This window comes from Myotis brandtii, unplaced genomic scaffold (assembly GCF_000412655.1).
Source record: "Myotis brandtii unplaced genomic scaffold, ASM41265v1 scaffold4, whole genome shotgun sequence".
Classification (NCBI taxonomy): Eukaryota; Metazoa; Chordata; class Mammalia; order Chiroptera; family Vespertilionidae; genus Myotis; species Myotis brandtii.
In genome coordinates, this window is record NW_005365371.1 from 5,240,868 (window position 1) to 5,261,793 (window position 20,926).

Genomic DNA, 20,926 nt, shown 5'->3' on the forward strand with positions numbered 1-20,926 from the left:
TTGTGTTGGAACAAATCCTTTGAGTTGCTTTAATAATTAAATTTGTATGTGAATTCCTCCTTTTTTTGTCAAAAGTAAAATATTTTTCAGATGTTCAGGCATTTGTTCTATTATTCTTTTACATCAAAATATTTGAAATCCATGCTCTTGAACCAGTTTGCAAAAGCATCAGTCTGTTAGGGCCTTAACTAATTTAAAAGTGGACCTTAGTTAGACTTTAAAACACTATAGTTTCAGGTAGGCTGTTACCAATCCCTGTAAAAGTGTGTGTGTGTGTGTGTGTGTGTGTGTTGGGTTGGGAGCTGTGGGTGGGTAGGTAGGGTGGAGAACACCTCAGCATCAATGTGTATGTCTGGTATTATGGGCTTCCCATCTGGCAGCACTCTAAGGCAGCACCCCCCATCTTTCATGTGATGCTGAAATTTCACTTGCATTTCTTGTTAATTTGCCTAAGCCTAGCTAAACTGATATTGGAAAAATATATTTTTAAATGAAAATTTAAATATGAAACCAGTTTTTATTTATGTGTGCTAGAAGCTTTGAATATTACAAACCTGGAATTCAACCTAATAATATTTATATTATATAGTCAGTGATATTTTTTGTGTAGTAATCTGAAAACAAAAGGAGAGAATTATAGATTGAATATAATAATACAAGCAAATGACAAGATGCCTCTATCCTGTCATGGCAAATGCCCTAACTATGAAGGTGGTTTTCCCAGGGCGAGGCTTATTGATCACATTCCTGATTTACTAACCCCTGAGCTTTTCCCAGATGTGGGAAACTCAACTGCATAATTTGTGGTAGAGGAGGACTGTGTTTGTACTTGCCCCTAAAACAGCGGTTCTCAACCTGTGGGTCGCGACCCCTTTGGCGGTCGAACGACCCTTTCACAGGGGTCGCTTAAGACCATCCTGCATATCAGATATTTACATTACGATTCATAACAGTAGCAACATTATAGTTATGAAGTAGCAACGAAAATAATTTTATGGTTGTGTCACAACATGAGGAACTGTATTTAAAGGGCCAGAAGGTTGAGAACCATTGCCCCAAAAGGAAAAAAAAGATGCCTTCTAACATTGTTTTAAAGGAATCTGTTCCCTTGTTGTTGAGCAATCAAATCAACTTTTGTTATGGTTGATTTAGAATTTAAAATACCAGTAAACTAGATCTAACATAGAACATGTCAGTGGGGAAAAAAAAAAAAGAAAGTGAAATCAGTAATAAAAGTAAGGAAAATTTTATTGGTGATGGGTTATTAATACTCAAAGAGAAATATTGTCTACCACTCCATCTTTAAATTAGTTACCTCTAGCTATAGTCTAGTAAGACTAGCTCCATCTTTTGTTTTTGTTTAAGGTTAAATTACTTTTGGTTGGGTAACTTTCTAAAATGACATTACCATGGAAAGATTTTTAAAAATTTGGGACCAGTCATTTCTAATTAAAACAAGAGGTTATGATATTTGTGGAAACACAACTGTTTGCTTAAAATAAATTATTTGATTAATATTATGCATCTTTTAATGCCTTTCCCTATTATGTACACAATTCAGTTAGACTATTAAATCTAAAATTAATTTATTTGATTTTAAGTAATAGTCTATTACTATTTTCCTTTAAAGAAAGTAATGCTATTTTTGCTCATTATATGTATATACTTACTTTTTTTCTGCCCCTAAATGCTGACACAAGGCTGCATTACAGGTAAAATAAAAAGGGGGTGGGGGGAAGAAAACAAGATCCAGTCAACTGAAAATTAAGGGAAAGTATGTCTAATGTAATTATTTTGATTTTCAAGAATTGAAGTTGATCAATTAAAGAAATAAAGATGCTATGCATAATCAATTCATGTAAACTATTTTTCAAAATGTTATACCATTCCCATTAGGCAGCACTGTATGAGAATTCCCATTGCTCCTTGCCACCTCATTGTATTGTGAGAATTTTTTTTTTCTTTTTGCCTATTTTGGTGGGTAAATAGTGACATCTCATTGTCGTTTTAATTTATGCTTTAGTCACAAATGAGCTTGAGTACCTTCCCCTATGTCTCTAGTTACTTGGATATCCTGTTTGTGAAATGTCTGTTAGTCTTTTTTTCCCGTTTTTTCCATTAGGTTGCCTAACTTGATCATATTCTTCATATATTCTGACTATATGCTCCCTTTTAGGGTATATGTGTTTGTGATTTTCACAAGCTGGGTGTTTTTTTTTAATTCTTTTATGGTTTTGTATGTGTGTGTGTTTGTGTGTGTATCTTTTCGTGTATTGCTTAATAAATCCTTCCCAACCCAAGATCATGAAGATATATTTCCTGTATAATCTTCTAAGTGTTTGCAGGTTTGCCTTTTATGTTTCGATCTTTAATCCATCTGTAATTGTGTATGGTGTGAGGTAGAGATCCAATTTCCTTTTATTCTCACATTGATAGCTATTCAGTTATTAAAAAGTTTATTCTTTCCCTACTGGTCTGTGCTTTATTCTCTGTTACATATATCACATTTCCATATACATGAGGCCGGCTTCAGGTTCTCTATTCTTCTTCATTGTGTGTGTGTGTGTGTGTGTTAATTGTGCTAATACTCTGCTGTCTTAATTATTTTAGCTATATAGTACCTCTTATATCTGACAAAGTAAAGCTTCCTCTACCCTCTTTTCTTCAAAAGTGAATTGCCTAAACTTTGCATTTCCATATAAATTTTAGAAGTATCTTTTCACGTAGCATAAAAATCGCTTTTGGGAATTAGATTGAGAGATTGCATTAGAAAAATGTGATCAGTTTGGGGAAGAATTCATATCTTTATTCTACAATGTGTTCTAATCCATGAGCTTAAAATATTTTCTTCATTTATTTAAGTTTTCTTCAATATCCTTCAGAAATTTTGATAATTTTCTTATACATCTTGTTATTTATTCTTAGACACTTATATTACAAATGTTATTGTAAATATTATCTTTAATATTTTTCACTGTTTACTTTTGTACATAGTTGAGTAAAATTGACTTTTCTGTATTGATTTTATAACCAGTGATCTTGTTGTGTTCTTTTTAACACTAATTTGTCTCTGGATTCTTTGTGTACAGCTTTGGATGTCTTATCATCTGCAAATAATGATAGTTCATTTCTTCCTTTCCAATCCTTTGCTTTTTGTTTGTTATCTTGCTGGCTGAGACTTCCATCATAATCTCAACTCAAAGTGGTAATGATGTTCCTTCTTGTCTTCTTTGCAATTTCAAAAGGGAAAGCTTCTTCCTCTTATTGGCCAACCTTACTCTTGCCTTCTGTTCCCTGGGCCCTACACCAAAGCTTCAAGTTCTCCGATGAGTCAAATGTTTTTAAGGTGAAAGCTAGCTTCCTTGCTCTGCTTTCCTCTTTGGCTTCCATTTTCACTCAATATTTTACCTTTGAGTATTCCTTTCTGATTTGTCAGCTCATCAATATATTTACATGCTAATATATATTTTACTCAACATTATTAGTTACTTTCATTATAAAATAATATAAGCCTTCTCATTTTAAGTACTATAAAATATTAATTTGATATTCATAATAATGAAATTAAAGGCCTAATTTACCTCAAAAATATAATTGAAAATTAGAATACTACAACTGTACTACATTTTCAATGAAGTCTTATTTGATATTTTAGATAGGATCAGGGTTATTAAAAAACTGCTGATGTTACAAATGAAACTCAGTTATAACTATTGCTGACTTAATCCTGTCTGCATAATTATATAAATTATAGCCTCAAAGAAATTTTAAGTGAAGGAATTAAAGTTTCCCTGATTTTTTTCCAAAGAAAAAATAGAAAGAAATGTACTAATTCATTTACAGATTGTTTTATTTGATTATTTTGTATTATCATGTCCTCTTATGGGTTAATTTTGAGACATGTCAGGTGAGCTTTGTTTTTAATTCTGATTTTAGCTTACTTCCTTTTTCCATCTTTGTAGACTTTTAGGTTTGGAAGGCCCTTATTTTTTCTCACTCTGCCTCCCCTTTAGTGCAGGAACTCCATGTCCAGCAATCTTGGCAGGTGCTCATTCAGCTTTTGTCAAAATCTTTCTCAAGACAGAAAGTTTACTACTACTTAACAAGATAGCATTCTAATTTTGATCATTGGTCCAGAGTACTTTTGAAATTACTGAGACTGATTTTAAAGTTTTAAATTTGGGGATAGCAGCAATCTTGCATTTTTATCAGATTACTTTGGAAGTTTATCAGGAAAAAATTTAATTGTGGGATTTGTGATTTCAATATTTCATGAATCCTTGGGATAAATTTAAAGTTTGTATTGTATACAAGTGAAGATTAGAATGATAGGTTATGAATGATTCTATAGTCCTCATATAAAAAAGAGAACTCGACATGCGCACTTTAGACTGTCGCTTTCCTTTGTAACACTAAATTTTATTTTAGGACAAAATGCCTTTATCTTATTTTATTACTCCCATATGGTGGAGTTATTACTCCTATCAGATTAAAAAAACTACAATGATAGTAATATAATTAGAAAATAGTGGTAATACCATTTAAAAGTGTCCATATTCCCTTTTTAATAGTTAGCACACACATCACCATAAAATGTTGGAAAAAATGAAAACATTTTAAATATAACACCCTGCCGTAACCGGTTTGGCTCAGTGGATAGAGTGTCGGCCTGTGGCCTGAAGGGTCCCAGGTTCGATTCCGGTCAAGGGCATGTACCTTGGTTGCGGGCACATCCCCGGTGGGGGGTGTGCAGAAGGCAGCTGATCGATGTTTTTCTCTCATCGATGTTTCTAACTCTCTATCCCTCTTCCTTCCTCTCTGTAAAAAAAAAAAAAATAATAACACCCTGTATAATATTTAGTTGTTCTCCTTGTATACATATTATTTTGTGCTTTTAGTCACAGTGTGTATAGAGTTTATATTGTTTTGTTTTCTCTTTCAGAGTATATTTCATACAATCACCTGTGTTTTATGTCATCATCATTATAACAATTATTGCATAATAGTCCACTGAATTGAAATTCTTCAATATGTTGATGCATTCTTCTGTTATTGAACATTTAAGTCTCCCCCTTTCTTATGACTATTGTTGATGTAACTATCTTAATGCGAAATTTTTCTACCATTTGAGCTCTTTTTCTAGGATAAATTTTTTGTCTAGCAGCTTAGTCAAATCATATGAAATTTCTTGTGTTATTTTGTCTAGGATTTCTCCAGTGATGATTCTAAGTTAGAATATAATGTAGATGCTGCAAATGGCATTGTTATGGAAGGATATCTGTTCAAACGAGCCAGCAATGCCTTCAAAACTTGGAACAGGTAATATATTTCAAATAATAGCCTCAATTTTTCCATATTCTCAGTCTTCCAACTTTTCTTGTCATTTGGCAACTCTTTCCTTCATAATTCTCTAAATTCATAGTTCATGGTAATTTTCCTGAACCCAGTTCATTGAAGATAAGATGCCCTTCTAGGAAAGGGGACCCTAAGGAGCAAGTGAAAAATGACAACACTAACTTAAGCAAAGTTTAAACCAGGAAGCAAGGAGTTTTATAGTGATTGGTCTATACTGATTAGACCATTATAATAAGGAAATTTTCAATTTGAGCTACCCCTCATATTTGTTAGGAAATAGATCTGATTACAAATCATGTGTTGAATATAATGGGTAAATAGGCCAAGTGAACTCTTCCCCCCTTTGATTTCCTGTCCTATATGATGTTTTGTACATTTTCACTTAGTTGTTTATGAATTTTAAACAGGGTGATTCTTATCTTTGCAATAATTTTAATTAATGAGGAGTTTTAGGAAATGGGATTGTTCGTATGTGAAGTGTGTATGGTAGCTGGTGCTCCTTTATTCTAAACTCGATAGCTACCAGAAACTGCATTTTTTTTTTGCTAAATTTATTTCTATAAAATATTAATTCAGTAAATTTTGTTAAATGAATGAATGTGTAAAATATTTCATTGTATTTTCCCATGTATTAATATAATAAAGTGAAATCACTTCAGACATTAAGGATTAAAAAAAAGATTGGGTTGTCTCAGGATAATCCTGAATAGCAGTCATTAATTTTTTAAATTCAGTGATGCCTATCTTTTTGCAAAAAAAAAAAAGATAGTAGTCAGAACAGTTTTGTATTAATTAAAAGTTGTATTGGGTTCTAGTTAATTGATTTTCTATTATATTATAGTTGAATATATAAATTTTATTCTCTACTTAAACATAATATGAATTCACTTAATGATGGAGAAGATTTTACCTTTAAAAAGTGTACATTAGCAAAATAAGAAGAGTTTTTCTGGTAAGTTTAGTATACATTTTTGTTTAAATGGAAATGACCATGCTTGAATATTTAACATATTAAAATGGGTTCCTAGTGTACTTATTCTGATTTTTTGGTGAAGAGGTTATAGAGATAAAACATTCATTGATATTTTCAAATTTGAGTATTTCCCAAGAATTTGGTATTACCAAATGTTCAAGTGGTACATGGTGTGTTTTATTTGAAATTATTTTTCTTTACCTGAGAATGAATATAAACTAGAAAGAATAATGATTATATGTGACTAGAAGCCCGGTGCACGAAATTCATGCACAGATAGGGTCCCTAGGCCTGGCCAGTGATCAAGGCCGATCTGTGGGGCAATTGGGGGGCCCCCACTGGCACCCGCCTTGGCTGGCCTGCATTGAGCATCTGCCCCCTGGTGGTCAGTGTGCGTCATAGCGATCTGTTGTTCTGCCAGTCATTCTGCTGTTTGGTCAATTTGCATATTAGGCTTTTATTATATAGGATATTAAGCCTCTTTGAGTTATATAGAACTTTAAAAATAATATATGAATATAGAAGGACCAACTAAGATGGTCTAGTTAGAAATAATTTTATGACCTATAGTAAAGTGAAAATGAAAAAGTAAAACTCTGTTTTCTAAGCTGTAAAAACCAAGACAATAATCTTTCAAACCTTTCCTGGCATATTTCTATAGCCGGAGTAGGAAATAAAAATAATGTGATTATCAAATTTTTATAGTAAAGATATTTCAACCAATTCAGTTTCATGAGGTAATGTTAGAATTGAATTTTAACCTTCAGATTTCAAAACAACTTACTTAAAGTTTAACATAGTGAAAACCCAATAAATCCATAGAAACTATACCATTATGTTAAGAAGAATGAAATGAACTTTCATACGGCACTCCAGTGAGAAATGATGTCAGACTTCAAAATGAAGTACAGTGTTAGTGGAAAATTACATTGCCATTTAGGAAAGTAGAAAAATTTTTAAAAATGTACATTAGCAAATTTGAATTCTGATTAAAGCATGGACCTTATTTTTATTATTTGTTTCATGAATATTAATTAGCATAGATAATAAAATATAACTAAAATCAAGTAGGAAATAACTATTCTCAATTGTAGACATGTAATCTACTGTTTGCAAAGTGAAAAAAATAGTACCTATATAAGTGAGACTACTTTATAAAGGAGAGGCTATCTATATGTAATAGGATGACACTTATTAATTCAAATCATAGATCATAGTTCACCACCCTGATTGTTAGTAAAGAAATGGAGGTGCTGAGAGATGGTTGCTCATTTAAGGTTACACAGCTGGTTTGTGACAAAATTGAGGCCCCAGACCTGGCATTTTTTGAAAACTTGATATGGAAATTCCAAGCAGTCTATATTTTGATACAACAAAATACAACTTCAGCTATTAAAAAAAAGCTTAAGGGAGACATCTGTAATAGTGTCACAATTTTAAAAAAAAAAGAAAGTTGGAGGATTAACAAGAAAAAAAGTAGCTTAGAAACTAGTCAATTTGCATTGTTAGGAAAAATTATGTATAGCAAATTAATTTTATTTTCATGAACTTTTAAAGAACATTTTGATGAAAACACTGGTAAAAAGCAGACTTGTAGGAATAAAGCATATAAACACTATATAAAACTCACAAACAAATGCAAAAGTCAAAACCTTGTAACAGAAGAGTTAAGTATTTTTTAGGTTATAAGCCTATAACTATAAAAGGAAAAAGAGTTATCTATTAAATGTTATTTTGACTTTCTTCTGCTTTTTAATTATAAAAATTTAGAATGTATCTGAATTTCTTATGAATTTTATGAAAGGTTGAATCCCAGAAAGTACTGCAAATAATTTTTCTTTCCATATATATGACTTTAGTGTCAAATCTGCTTCTCGAATTCTCTATCCAGCTTGATTTAATATAATCTAGCCTCTGAATAAAAGACTATTTGTGATATTTGTGCCTTAACTCTAAAAATCCAGAAATCCAGCTCTTCAAACAAATATTTTCCTGCCTACTTTTAAGTTTTTGTTTGTGTGTGTGTGTGTGTGTGTGTGTGTGTGTGTGTGTATTTTTTTCTGATTGTTCATGCATTATATTTAGGGGAACATTTTTTTTTTTTTGGTCATAATCACCATAGGTACCAATCACAAATTTACCATTATTTGTAGTTTTATAGAATAGTGGCATATAATATTTTCAAAATTAACTTTTTAAAAAGACCTCCTTTCTGAGAGAAATGTAAATTGGACTACGAATTTCTCATAGTTTTAAAACCTGATCTTGTGCTTTATAAAATCTAAGTATATTTTGACAGCATTATTCTATAACCTGAAATTAACTGAAGAGATCATATTTTGTGTGATGTGGTTGAGATAATGTAAGGAGTGAAAACGTTTTATGTTTCATGAATTATTGAGTTTGTTTCTGGTTGATTTCAGATATTCTTAGTTTTTGTGTCTTAAGATTTTTATACATCTATAATATATATATTTTCTGAGAACATGTAAATCTACTAAAATAGTATTTCATTTTCAGGCCATTTTCTCAGTGTGGCAGCTTTACTTCAGGCTCAAATCAGTGGTAGATGAATTACTAGTACCTATATTTCTTTTACTTTTAATGATAAATTCAGAAAGGATGATTAACCAGGAAAATAATTAAATATTAAAAGTTATTTAGTTTTAAGCTGGTAAAACAAATAAAACTGAATAATTATGTGCTATGCTCAGTCTATGTTAAATTTAAAAATAAAGCTAAAGGAATAAAATGTATTATACAGTTTCTTAAAGCAGAGCATCTATATGCTGCTAATACAGATATCAATTTTTATTTGTGTGACTTTGTTTAAAAATAAGATGTACATACGTAGGTTAAAGATGAACTCTACTTATGTGTGGCCTTAGAGTCTGCTATAATTTAACAAAAAGGGTTTGAGCAGGTGGGTGAGTTTATTTGACTGATAATATTTTATAATCACTGAAATTCTTAATTAGTGATCCCACTTTTCTTATGTAAAGTTTTTATTTATCTCAGGTTTATATAGACATAGCTATAGTGATTGTTAAGATGAAGAAAGGTACTATCTATATTTAAAAGCTTTGACAACAGAGGCAGAAAATAATAGTAGAGGTATACTCAAGTGTGCTAAGTCCTACAGAACTTTATTATAACATAATACTAGAAGAAAATTTTTGAATATTTCTGAAATACTAGTTTTCAGATTCCTAACAGTTGGAATTAATTGTACACGTGCATATATGTATAATATGTGAAAAAATATGCAACAGATTTTCGATTATTTTATTAGATTATAAGCTTAAGCTTGTTTCTTTAATTCTTGCTTTATTTTCATATCATGCTAGTCCTTTGCTTATTTTGCACATTTGCGTTTTCATTCTTTTACCACCTTTCCCTTATGTTTTAATCTGCCCCATTTTTTCACATGACAGGAAAAAGCCCGATCATATCAGGTACCAAATGGCTTTCTTCCCCTCACCCCCTACCTTACTCCAATTTCTTCTTTGGCACGAGAAAGCTCATAATTAACCTGCATTTTGTTTGGATTACTTGCAATGGATATACAGTCTCTTATGTTTTAATTGGTAAGAAAATGTAAACATCTTATTTGAGGATCGAAATTATACCTTTTCATTGTCTATGTCCTCAATTTCTTTAATCTGGAAAAGAACATATGATGTGTTTATAGTTACTCAAAGAAGATTATACATTGAGTAATATGATTGATTGATTGATTAATTTATTTATTTATTTATTTATTTAAGGGAAATAAACAATAACTAGGAATTAGTCCCTTTGGTAATAACCAGATTGGTTTTGTTGAAAGGAAACACTGTCAGTTCTTAGATTTTTTTTTTACCATTTTGTTTTTTTCCCTGTGAAAAATAAAATTGATTTTGAAATAAAAGAGCATAAATGTTCAAGCTTTTAATTTCGTTAAATGTTCAACTGTTTGACACCTTTATGAATGTGTGCATGAATCCATTACCTGTATAATTTTAGTGAAAAAGCTTCTACCAGTTTAGAAGTTTGACTTTTACCCACGTTCTTGATTTCAAGTACAATTCTGGGGATAGTGGCCAAATAGGGTAAAAGATACTTGATTTATATTTATTTATTTTTTGTTAATCCTCACCTGAGGATATTTTTTGTATTAATTTTTTAGAGAGACTGAAAGAGAGGGAGGGAGGCATTGGTGGGAGGGGGGCAGGAGGGAGAGGGAGAGGGAGAGAGAGAGAGAGAGAGAGAGAGAGAGAGAGAGAGAGGAGAGAGAGAAAAGGAGACACAGCAAATTGGTTGCCTCTTGCACTTGCCCCTAGGGGCCCAGGATTGAACCTGTAATCCAGGTACAATCCCTTGACTGGGAATTGAACTGAGACCGTTTGGTACTCCGGCCAATGCTCTAACACTGAGCCACACTGGCCAGGGCTTGATTTATTTTTTTAAAATATATTTCCCTTTCCCCCAATTTTGTCATCTGGAAAGCTCTCATTGGTCTTTACAATTTAATAATATTTATGGATATAATATTTTGGTCTCAAGTCTTTATTATATTGAGTTACTCCAATTTGAGAGAGATATAAAATTGTGTTTTATTGCCGAAACCGGTTTGGCTCAATGGATGGAGCGTCGGCCTGCGGACTGAAGGGTCCCGGGTTCGATTCCGGTCAAGGGCATGTACCTGGGTTGCGGGCACATCCCCAGTGGGAGATGTGCAGGAGGCAGCTGATCGATGTTTCTCTCTCATCGATGTTTCTGACTCTCTGTCTCTCTCCCTTCCTCTCTGTAAAAAATCAATAAAATATATATTTTTTTAAAAATTGTGTTTTATTTTTCTTAATGAACCAAGAAATTTTCCTTTTTAAAACACTGTCTTTTATTTTGGCTTTGGGACAGCTTCTGAATAGAATATAGTGTAATTATCAGTACAGTGCTTTCCAAAATTTGTCTTTTTTATTATTTAATTACCTTTTTAAAGTACCTTCAAATTGCAGATAGCGTGAGCTTAAAATATTAAGTATTTTTCTATATCCTAGAGGGATATGTGAACTATCTCATTCTCCTTTTAATAAAAATGTTAATAATAACTAAGAAGCAATTAAAAATTTTATTCCATTTTACTTACCTAGTTAATGTCTTGGATCAATGTAAATGAGTACAGTCAGCTCCTTTTCCCTTATTTTTTAATGGTAGAGGAGGGGAGATGGTGTCATAAGATACACAAATCTTAGTAATTGAAAATTTTTTCTACCTAGCATACATTGTGGTTTTATTCCTTAGGAGGTGTTGCCAAATTCAGATGAATTTATAGTGTTTTTCCTGAGTGCACAAAAACTGATATGAGAAAGTCACCAGAAACAGAAAGATGACAGGAGAACTAAGTTTCAGAAGTATGTATCTTCTGTAAAGTTCATAACCAGAGGAAATGATCTCTGACAAAAAAACATGTTTTTATCTAATGTTTTGTTATTATTTCTAGAGGTTATGATCCTAAGATACAGCAGGTCAAAATAAATTTGTTTTTTGAAGACTAAGAAGCATGAAAAGCTTACATAGTTGTATGGCTGTTTTTCCTTTGTGGTAGGCTACTTATTTTTCTATGTAGTTTTTCATCAAGTTATATAATACTAGAGGCCCAGTGCACTAAATTTGTGCATGGGCAGGGTCCCCTAGGCCTGGCTGGCAATCAGGGCCGATCGGGGCCTTCAGTGCTGGTCGGGGCCTTCCTTCTCCGGCTGCTGGCTGCCGGCCTGGGCCTTCCTTCATTCTGTGCCACCCCGAGGTGGTCAGCACACGACATAGCGAGCCATCGAACTCCTGGCCTCCCGGTTGAACTCCCGAGGGGACACTTTGTATATTAGCCTTTTATATATATAGATGATTACCATGAAACATACGAATTTTTATTAATATAGTTTATACTACCTCATATGATTTTTTTAAAAACTCTTCAATCAGTAGCAGAGATTATTTCCATTGCATGTCATCCCATGTGGCAGGGCTGCACCATTTTGTTTGTTTGTAGGTATTTCCTTTAACATTTCTAACCATGTGTCCCAAAGCAAAGAAACCCAGAAGTTCTTCCTTTTCTAGCCTGCCTCTTGATGATTTGCATTTAGAGGCAACCCACTTGGTTTTATCTAGATGCTAATTTAACAAATCTCTATTAATGGTAAAGGTGATACCTTTTTAAAGTAGCAAGAAAACCTAACAATCTGTCTAGCTTAAAATTAGAAAATCATTTCCTCAGCTTTGGAGAATTAATTTTTAAAAATAGAAATTCTAAATATGTCTAAATACAATTTCTAATGCCTTTTTTTTAGTATCAATGAAAAGGTAGAATCTCTATCTGCTAATAGATTAATAACTAATGTTTACAATAGAAATCATCTCACATGAAACTAATTTTAAAATAATGACTCAAATGTTTTACCTTTCATGCTTGATGAGAATTTTTGCTTTTATGAATGGCTTTTGGCTGTGATTTTTTTTTTGTAAGTCTTTAGGTTCTTTTACTGTTTCAATAGATTAGAATTAGTAAATATGCCATAAGTAGCTTAGCTTTGTCTTCTAAAGAAGATTGCAAGTAAATTTTTTGCCTAATAATTTACAGTAATGAGCAGAACAATATAAATATTTGGATGAAACATTTTTAATAATAACTTATTCTGTTTCTATGATTATATGAAAGTAGGCCAAGTGAATTGGCAGTTTTTTCTTGTTTGATAGCAATTGTAAAATGATGATTTAATTTTCTGTTTTGCTTACCATTACTAAATCACTTGCTGAATTAGCTGCAGAAAGGTTGAAACAAAGCACCATTTATTTCAATGTTTTAATGTATACAAATACATAGTCTTATTTACAATATAAATTTATTTCCACTTTATAATAAAAGCAATTATTTGGGGGGGGGAAAGATTTTGGTTATTTTGAGGAACCTCAAAAAAATCTTTTACTTTAAAAAACAATTATTATTTGATGATAGCATAAAAGGTAGCTTTTGTTAGGATTTAAATTTCTGACTTAAAATGAATCAAAATATAGTAATTTTACTTTCCTAATCTGTCTTGTTAAAATTGTTTAAAATTGTTCTTTACTTTCAATAGTTATTTTATTGGCATCAATTTATATAAAGCAAAACAAAACAATGTACTTCTCAAAACATAATTATCATAAACTGATTTTCTAGTGCTTTCCCAAATATTTTGTTCCTAACAACAACTGAATTAAAATGTGTTGGTGAAAACTTAATCTATTTTGTATTTATTTAGACGCTGGTTTTCAATACAGAACAATCAGTTGGTTTACCAGAAAAAGTTTAAGGTAGGTGTTTTATTAAGTAATTAAGTGAAAAATCTAGTGACTCCCCAGTTTTGGTTATTTATCTGTTTGCTTTGGGAAAGTATTTAAGTTCATAAATACTCATCTGTGCAAAATTACTGTTAATTTATTTTGTTTGGGCATGTATACTAGTAAGAATGTTTAGAAGTGGAAAGTATCCACATTCGATTCTTAAAAGCAGTGATTTTGAATCCCGAATTCTTAATTCCTAGCTTTGAGATGGATTTTTTGTCCTGTCTCAGGATTGACACTCTTTTACTTCACATGTTTCTTTGTCTATTTGTGTGACAAGAATAATACAACCACTCCACAAGTACTATTCTGAGGCTGTAGAAAAAAATGCATTTTAAGAAATAACACCTTATGGCCACTGATGATAATATAGATATTAGAAATGACATTAAAATGTTACCTTGAAGTAAGTTAAATAAAAACCTCTAAATTTGTTAATGTTCTTTTTATATATTCATTTTCCTGAACCTTATTTTAAGGGTGAGGAGTTTTTATTTATTAGAAAGGCATACAGAAATTACAGGTGGCGTGAGAATGTGACAACTCACTTCCCTCCCAAGTAATGTCCAAACATGCTATCTTTACCTCTTTGGACATCTCCTGCTGAAGGCACTGATCCTTGTCCCCTCTCCACTGTACCTTGACTTCTCTGCCCTCCCTCTCCTGTCACCAACCTTGTTGGTGTTCACTCAGAATACTACAGTTGCAGGTGACAGTGGCCCAGGAGAAATTATGGGAAGTTTGCTCTATGTGGAAGGAGGATAATGAAATGGTTTGTAGACACCATTCAAAGCGTTGAAGATTTTATTCCTTCAACTTGTATAGATGTTGATGCTCACAGCTTTTTCTTTTTCTTTTTGTTCTGAAGGTTCTGGTAACTTGTGGTGTATTTCTTTCTATTTCCCTGTGACCGTCTTTTTTCTTTTCTTTTCTCCTTTTCCCTTGCTCTGTCTCTTCTCACTATGCACAAATAAACATTACCTACAAACTCCTTAATCTGATCTGTGAAGAATGTAGAGTTTAAACACATGAATAAATACTTTAAATCCCACCCCCTCCAATTTGGAAAAAAAGAACCATAGTTAATTGGTGACTTGATTTTTACCCACTTAGCTTTTATGAATGATGTATTCAATTGTAAATTTGAAATACTCACTTTACTCTTGAGATGACACAATATGAAATTTCTAATTAGCTCATGGTTTCTTCTATTCTAATACTTGGTTTTGAGTATTTTTTTTTTAATTAAATACTAGGAAATGATAAAACCTTTCTCATTTTCATTGGTATTTTAAGAAGGATATATAGGCTTCTTATTTTTTTCTTTCCAATTATTTAAAACTTGACTCATTAAAGACTTCTGTTTTTGGAGGAAAGTAGTTTTTATTATATGTGAGTAGGGACCAGGAGCGTAATGGATATGAAAGAAAATTAATAGGAAGCTGACATTTATTGAGTACCTACTAACTAATTGCCAAGTGTTGGATTAAAACTATTTTATTTAAGTTTTATACAGCAATTTTATGAGGCAGGTAAAATTATTAACAGGGTATAATTACCTTTATTAGTTATATCTATGTTGATAAGTCCTATCTCTAAATTAAGAAAAATATAAATCTTTAAGACCACTTATTCCAAGGAATATTTTTAAGTATTATTGGTAGTAGTATTTAAAACCTAGATTGATAAATATGGGAGTTCTGTTTTCTTATTGTAGGATAACCCCACTGTGGTAGTGGAAGATCTAAGGCTTTGCACAGTGAAACATTGTGAAGACATAGAACGGCGATTCTGCTTTGAGGTGGTCTCTCCAACCAAGTGAGTGGTTCTAAACAATTGAGAGTTGCTTTTATGTTTCTATAGCTTGTTTTAAAAGAACTTTCCAGAGTAGAGAAAGATTTGTTTCACTTGTGGTGGTCTGTGCTAACTAGAAAAAAGTGTCTTAAAAGTAAATTTCATTGTTTAGTGATTACAGGTATTAGAGTCAGAAATTTCTGTAACTTCTACCCAGTATCATATTCTTTAAATTCTATAAAGATTATTGATGTGGCCATATGAAAACTTTTTAGTTGTCATGGATGATAAAGTGAACTCATATATCAGATTGATTTTTTTATAACTATCATTTTATATTTCTACCCAATAGAAAAAAAAGTGTTATATTTATATGGTAAATTTAAAGTTTGTGTTTTTTTGTGGTTTTTTTTTTAATGTGAAGGAATGGGTGATTTCTTTCCAGTAGGTAACTTATTTCATTAATATCTTGATTTCTTATTGAATACAATCTGTCCTAAAGATAGATGAAATAAAAATCGTTCAACAGAAATGATTATTTTTTGTTAGAAAATTATTCTATAACAAAGTCAGCAAAAAAGTAAACATTATTATTCTTTTTTTGGTTAATTTAGTGACTGAGAAAACAATGTTATTTCCCTTTAGAAGTTGTATGCTTCAGGCAGATTCTGAAAAGCTGCGCCAGGCATGGATTAAGGCTGTTCAGACCAGTATTGCTACTGCTTATAGAGAGAAGGGTGATGAATCAGAGGTTAGTAAACAATACTGCAATACTAGATGATATATTGCCAAAAGTTTTTAACTTTAATTGCAACCTTGTATGATTCTAACATTCTTTAAGTTTTGTTAAATTGAGGTATAATTGACAAGTAGCTTTATATTAGTTTCAGGCATACAATGTAATGATTTAATATTTGTATATACTACAAAATGATCACCACAGTAAGTCCAGTTAACATCTGTCACCATACATAGTAACAAACATTTTTTTCTTAGGAGGAGATTTTAACATTTACTCCCTTAGAATTTTTCAAATATGCTACATAGTGTTATTAACCATAGTCACCACACTGTATATAATATCTTCATGACTTAATTACTTTATAACTTGGAGTTTGTATCTTTTGACTCCCTTCACCCATAACATTCTTTTTTTTATGGAGGATGATTTTTTTCATAATTGAAACGTTATTTTTAAAATCTAGACTCAGTTTCTCTTTTGTTTACTTGACTTTACCTGTCTTTTTATTTTAATATTTAAATATGTTTAATTCTGTATTTGAATATTGTCCCAGATTGACAGAAGATGGTCTGATGCAAATATTTCCTCCAAATATTATTTTAATTAATAATAAAATAATGAATGTGAAAGGTATTTAAAATTAAAACTGGGTAAAATCTAAAACAGGAAGACTCAAATTGTCTCTTAGTTGAAATCTTCCTGGAGAAGATAAGCTTAATATGGACTTTTGGGTCATAGTCTGGCTTCAGCTACTCAGTGAGTTTATATATTCTTGAGCAAGGCCATCAGTGCGACTTGAGAAACGGAACTCACTGCTTTGGTAGGATCCTGAAAATGAGTCTTTTGTGAGTCCATGCATGTCTGAAAGTGTCTTTATTCCGTCATCATACTTGTTTGATAGCTTGGTTGGGTGTGGAATTTTTAGGTTGGAAATAATTATTCTTAATTTTAACTGCATTGTTTTTTTTTTGGTTCCAGTGTTGCCATTGGAGTCTTTCTTATTACAGTACTATCTTTTGTAGCCTTCTTCTCCAATTCTCCTGTTTGTTTTTCCTGGAATTTCTGAACTAATCTTATGATTTTCTAATTTTTGTGTGTCTTTTTGCTCTAATTTCTGAGATATTTTCTCTATTGACTATTTCCGTTCTGGTAGCATGTATTTAATTTAACCATAGTTACAACACTATCTAGTATATCATCATGACATATTTATTTTATGACTTGGAGTTTGTATCTTTTGACTCCCGTCACCCATAACTAGAGTTTCTTTCTGTTTGCTGACTGCTTATACATGTAAACCTGTTCTTTTTTCATGGCTGCATTGTTTGAACTGTGGTTCTTAGCCTCGACTGCGCATTATGATAACACGGGGAGCTTTAAAAAAATAAGTCTCAGCATCAAACAGACTGTCAAACTACAGCGGGAAGGCCGGGGAGGGTTGAGGGGGCGGGGTGTTGCTACATAGTGTTATTAACCATAGTCACCACACTGTATATAATATCTTCATGACTTAATTACTTTATAACTTGGAGTTTGTATCTTTTGACTCCCTTCACCCATAACATTCTTTTTTTTATGGAGGATGATTTTTTTCATAATTGAAACGTTATTTTTAAAATCTAGACTCAGTTTCTCTTTTGTTTACTTGACTTTACCTGTCTTTTTATTTTAATATTTAAATATGTTTAATTCTGTATTTGAATATTGTCCCAGATTGACAGAAGATGGTCTGATGCAAATATTTCCTCCAAATATTATTTTAATTAATAATAAAATAATGAATGTGAAAGGTATTTAAAATTAAAACTGGGTAAAATCTAAAACAGGAAGACTCAAATTGTCTCTTAGTTGAAATCTTCCTGGAGAAGATAAGCTTAAAATGGACTTTTGGGTCATAGTCTGGCTTCAGCTTCTCAGTGAGTTTATATATTCTTGAGCAAGGCCATCAGTGCGACTTGAGAAACGGAACTCACTGCTTTGGTAGGATCCTGAAAATGAGTCTTTTGTGAGTCCATGCATGTCTGAAAGTGTCTTTATTCCGTCATCATACTTGTTTGATAGCTTGGTTGGGTGTGGAATTTTTAGGTTGGAAATAATTATTCTTAATTTTAACTGCATTGTTTTTTTTTTGGTTCCAGTGTTGCCATTGGAGTCTTTCTTATTACAGTACTATCTTTTGTAGCCTTCTTCTCCAATTCTCCTGTTTGTTTTTCCTGGAATTTCTGAACTAATCTTATGATTTTCTAATTTTTGTGTGTCTTTTTGCTCTAATTTCTGAGATATTTTCTCTATTGACTATTTCCGTTCTGGTAGCATGTATTTAATTTAACCATAGTTACAACACTAGTATATCGTCATGACATATTTATTTTATGACTTGGAGTTTGTATCTTTTGACTCCCGTCACCCATAACTAGAGTTTCTTTCTGTTTGCTGACTGCTTATACATGTAAACCTGTTCTTTTTTCATGGCTGCATTGTTTGAACTGTGGTTCTTAGCCTCAACTGCACATTATGATAACACGGGGAGCTTTAAAAAAATAAGTCTCAACATCAAACAGACTGTCAAACTACAGCGGGAAGGCCGGGGAGGGTTGAGGGGGCGGGGTGTAAGAGATCAACCAAAGGACGCATATGCAAGCATATAAGCATAACCAATGGACACAAGACACTGGTGGGTAGGGGAGGCCAGGGGAAGGTCAAGGGAAAAATCAGAATTAGAGTCTACCACTGAACAGTTGAATGGAGTTGGGACCCAGGTATCAATATTTTAAAAAGATTCCTAGGTGATTTCTGTATACATGCATTGTTGAGAACCATTATGTTCTAGAGCAAGCATGTCAAACTCGCTGCCCGTGGACCACATGCCTCGTTTATCTGGCCCGTGATGGCCTTTGAGTTTGACATGCTTTTAGAGGCGTGGTTCCTTGGCTGTCTGGTAAACCTGCTCATGATTATATGGTAGCTAAAAACCTCTTTGGAAGCTCTGAGAACAGTTAGGACTTTGTTGACTGTGAGCTTTGCTGAAGTCTGGACCATTTATTTTTTTGAGGAACAACCAGAGTTAGGAACTTTGGGGTCTTTTCACCTGGTATGATTCCCCAGAGAACATTCACCAACCTCCAGCATAGGGGTAAGGGACTGACTGGGAGCTCATTACTGGGGGTCTCAACATTCAGTGTGTATTCGTTCATTTAGTCCTCTGCCTTCCATCTTTCGGGTAAGTCCCTTCCAGATACTCTGATTTACTTCACCAGAGAATGTACTTTCAGTCACTTGTGTTTATGAATAGGGAGCAGAACCCTAATGGCATGAAATTGGGGAGGGGACCTTGGATGCTAACTGCTTCTTACACAATCATTTCTCCAACTTTTATCCCCACTTCCAGGGTTAACATAATATAAATCAGTGATTTTTAGTCTGTGTGTGACAAGAATTTTTAAATCATGCAATACCTTACTATTTAGTCAGGGACACTGACCTCTTTTCCCTTAGATTGTTAAATTAAAAAAACAACAACAACAACAACAACAAAAAACAGTAACAACCAACACAATAGCCTGACTCAAAATTATACCTATTTTTTTTTTCAGATCTGCAAAAAAAAATGTAATCTTTGGTGTCCTACAGAATTTTAATAATTAGTTTATCTGTGCCATGATATGAAAAAGGTTGAAAAATCACCGGTTTAAATCCTTGAGCCCTTTGAATATTATGTCATGTAAATTGGTGAACTCTTGAGATCTGCCACAGAGAATTCCCCATGAAGCTCCAAACCTGTCTTCCCAGAAAGAAAACACAGATCGTATCCCGAACCCCAAAACGTGGTGGATAAAGCCACGTGGTGCCCAGCGGTCGGGGGAGAGGGCAGAGGCAGGAGGAGGGAGAAAACCACCCCCAGCCTGCCTTTTTTTTACTACCACCCTTAGATTTGGCCTTGGTCTGTTCAGTTACTTTATTTACCCATTTTCCAGCTCCTAAAGTTTTGTTGCTCTTATTTATGTTATTCCTGTTCTTATGGGTAAACATTGTTTTTAATGAAAAAAAAGTTTTTAAAAAGTAGATTACACATATTATGCCATTCCACACCTAATAGTAATTTCTTAATATCATCTGTCACCCAGTCTATATTCAGATGTTCCCAGTTGTCTTAAAAATGTTACTGACAACCTTTTGTACAAAGTAGGATCTTACCTATGCTGGCATTGCATCTGGTTATGTCCCTCAGATCTTTCAATCTAGAACAATCCCTTTTTTACATGGCAATGATTTACTAAAGAGACCAGGTTAATTGTTTCCATGCCTTAAGATTACATAATGGGTGGTGCGTATGCTTCATGTTGCAACAGGAGACACAATATTTGGTTATGCAACCATTGCTAATCCTGAGATCAGGCTTCTGTGTGAAGATGAAATGGACATACTGGATTTGAGAAGTGACAATGTGATTCCTCCAAATGACAATGTGATTCCTCCATTTTCTCCCTTGTTTCCATTCTGTTTTGTTATTTTGTATAACACATCTACTTCCTGTTACTTTCACCCTCATAAAATCTCCCCCATCAACTATTCATCAAATGGTTTTACAGCTGAGTTTGCTATTTCTTTTTTTTTTCTGTTCTTTTTTTTAAAATTAAATCTTTATTGTCCAGATTATTACAGTTGTTCCTCTTTTTCCCCCCCATAGCTCCCCTCCACCCGTT

At 32.6% G+C, this 20,926-nt stretch overlaps 1 protein-coding gene across 3 annotated transcripts in view; it reads left to right on the top strand.

Annotated features, from left to right (window-relative positions):
- ACAP2 (ArfGAP with coiled-coil, ankyrin repeat and PH domains 2) overlaps window positions 1-20,926 on the top strand; it is a 147,018-nt gene that overhangs the window by 96,265 nt on the left and 29,827 nt on the right. For 2 of the 3 annotated variants that reach the window (XM_014545310.1, XM_014545311.1), the window contains exons 10-14: window positions 5,207-5,319; window positions 9,763-9,783; window positions 13,606-13,657; window positions 15,405-15,505; window positions 16,127-16,232. In XM_014545310.1, coding sequence (XP_014400796.1) covers window positions 5,207-5,319; window positions 9,763-9,783; window positions 13,606-13,657; window positions 15,405-15,505; window positions 16,127-16,232 — 393 coding nt within the window. The remainder of the gene's footprint in view (window positions 1-5,206; window positions 5,320-9,762; window positions 9,784-13,605; window positions 13,658-15,404; window positions 15,506-16,126; window positions 16,233-20,926) is intronic. The other variant, XM_014545312.1, reaches the window with a different exon arrangement.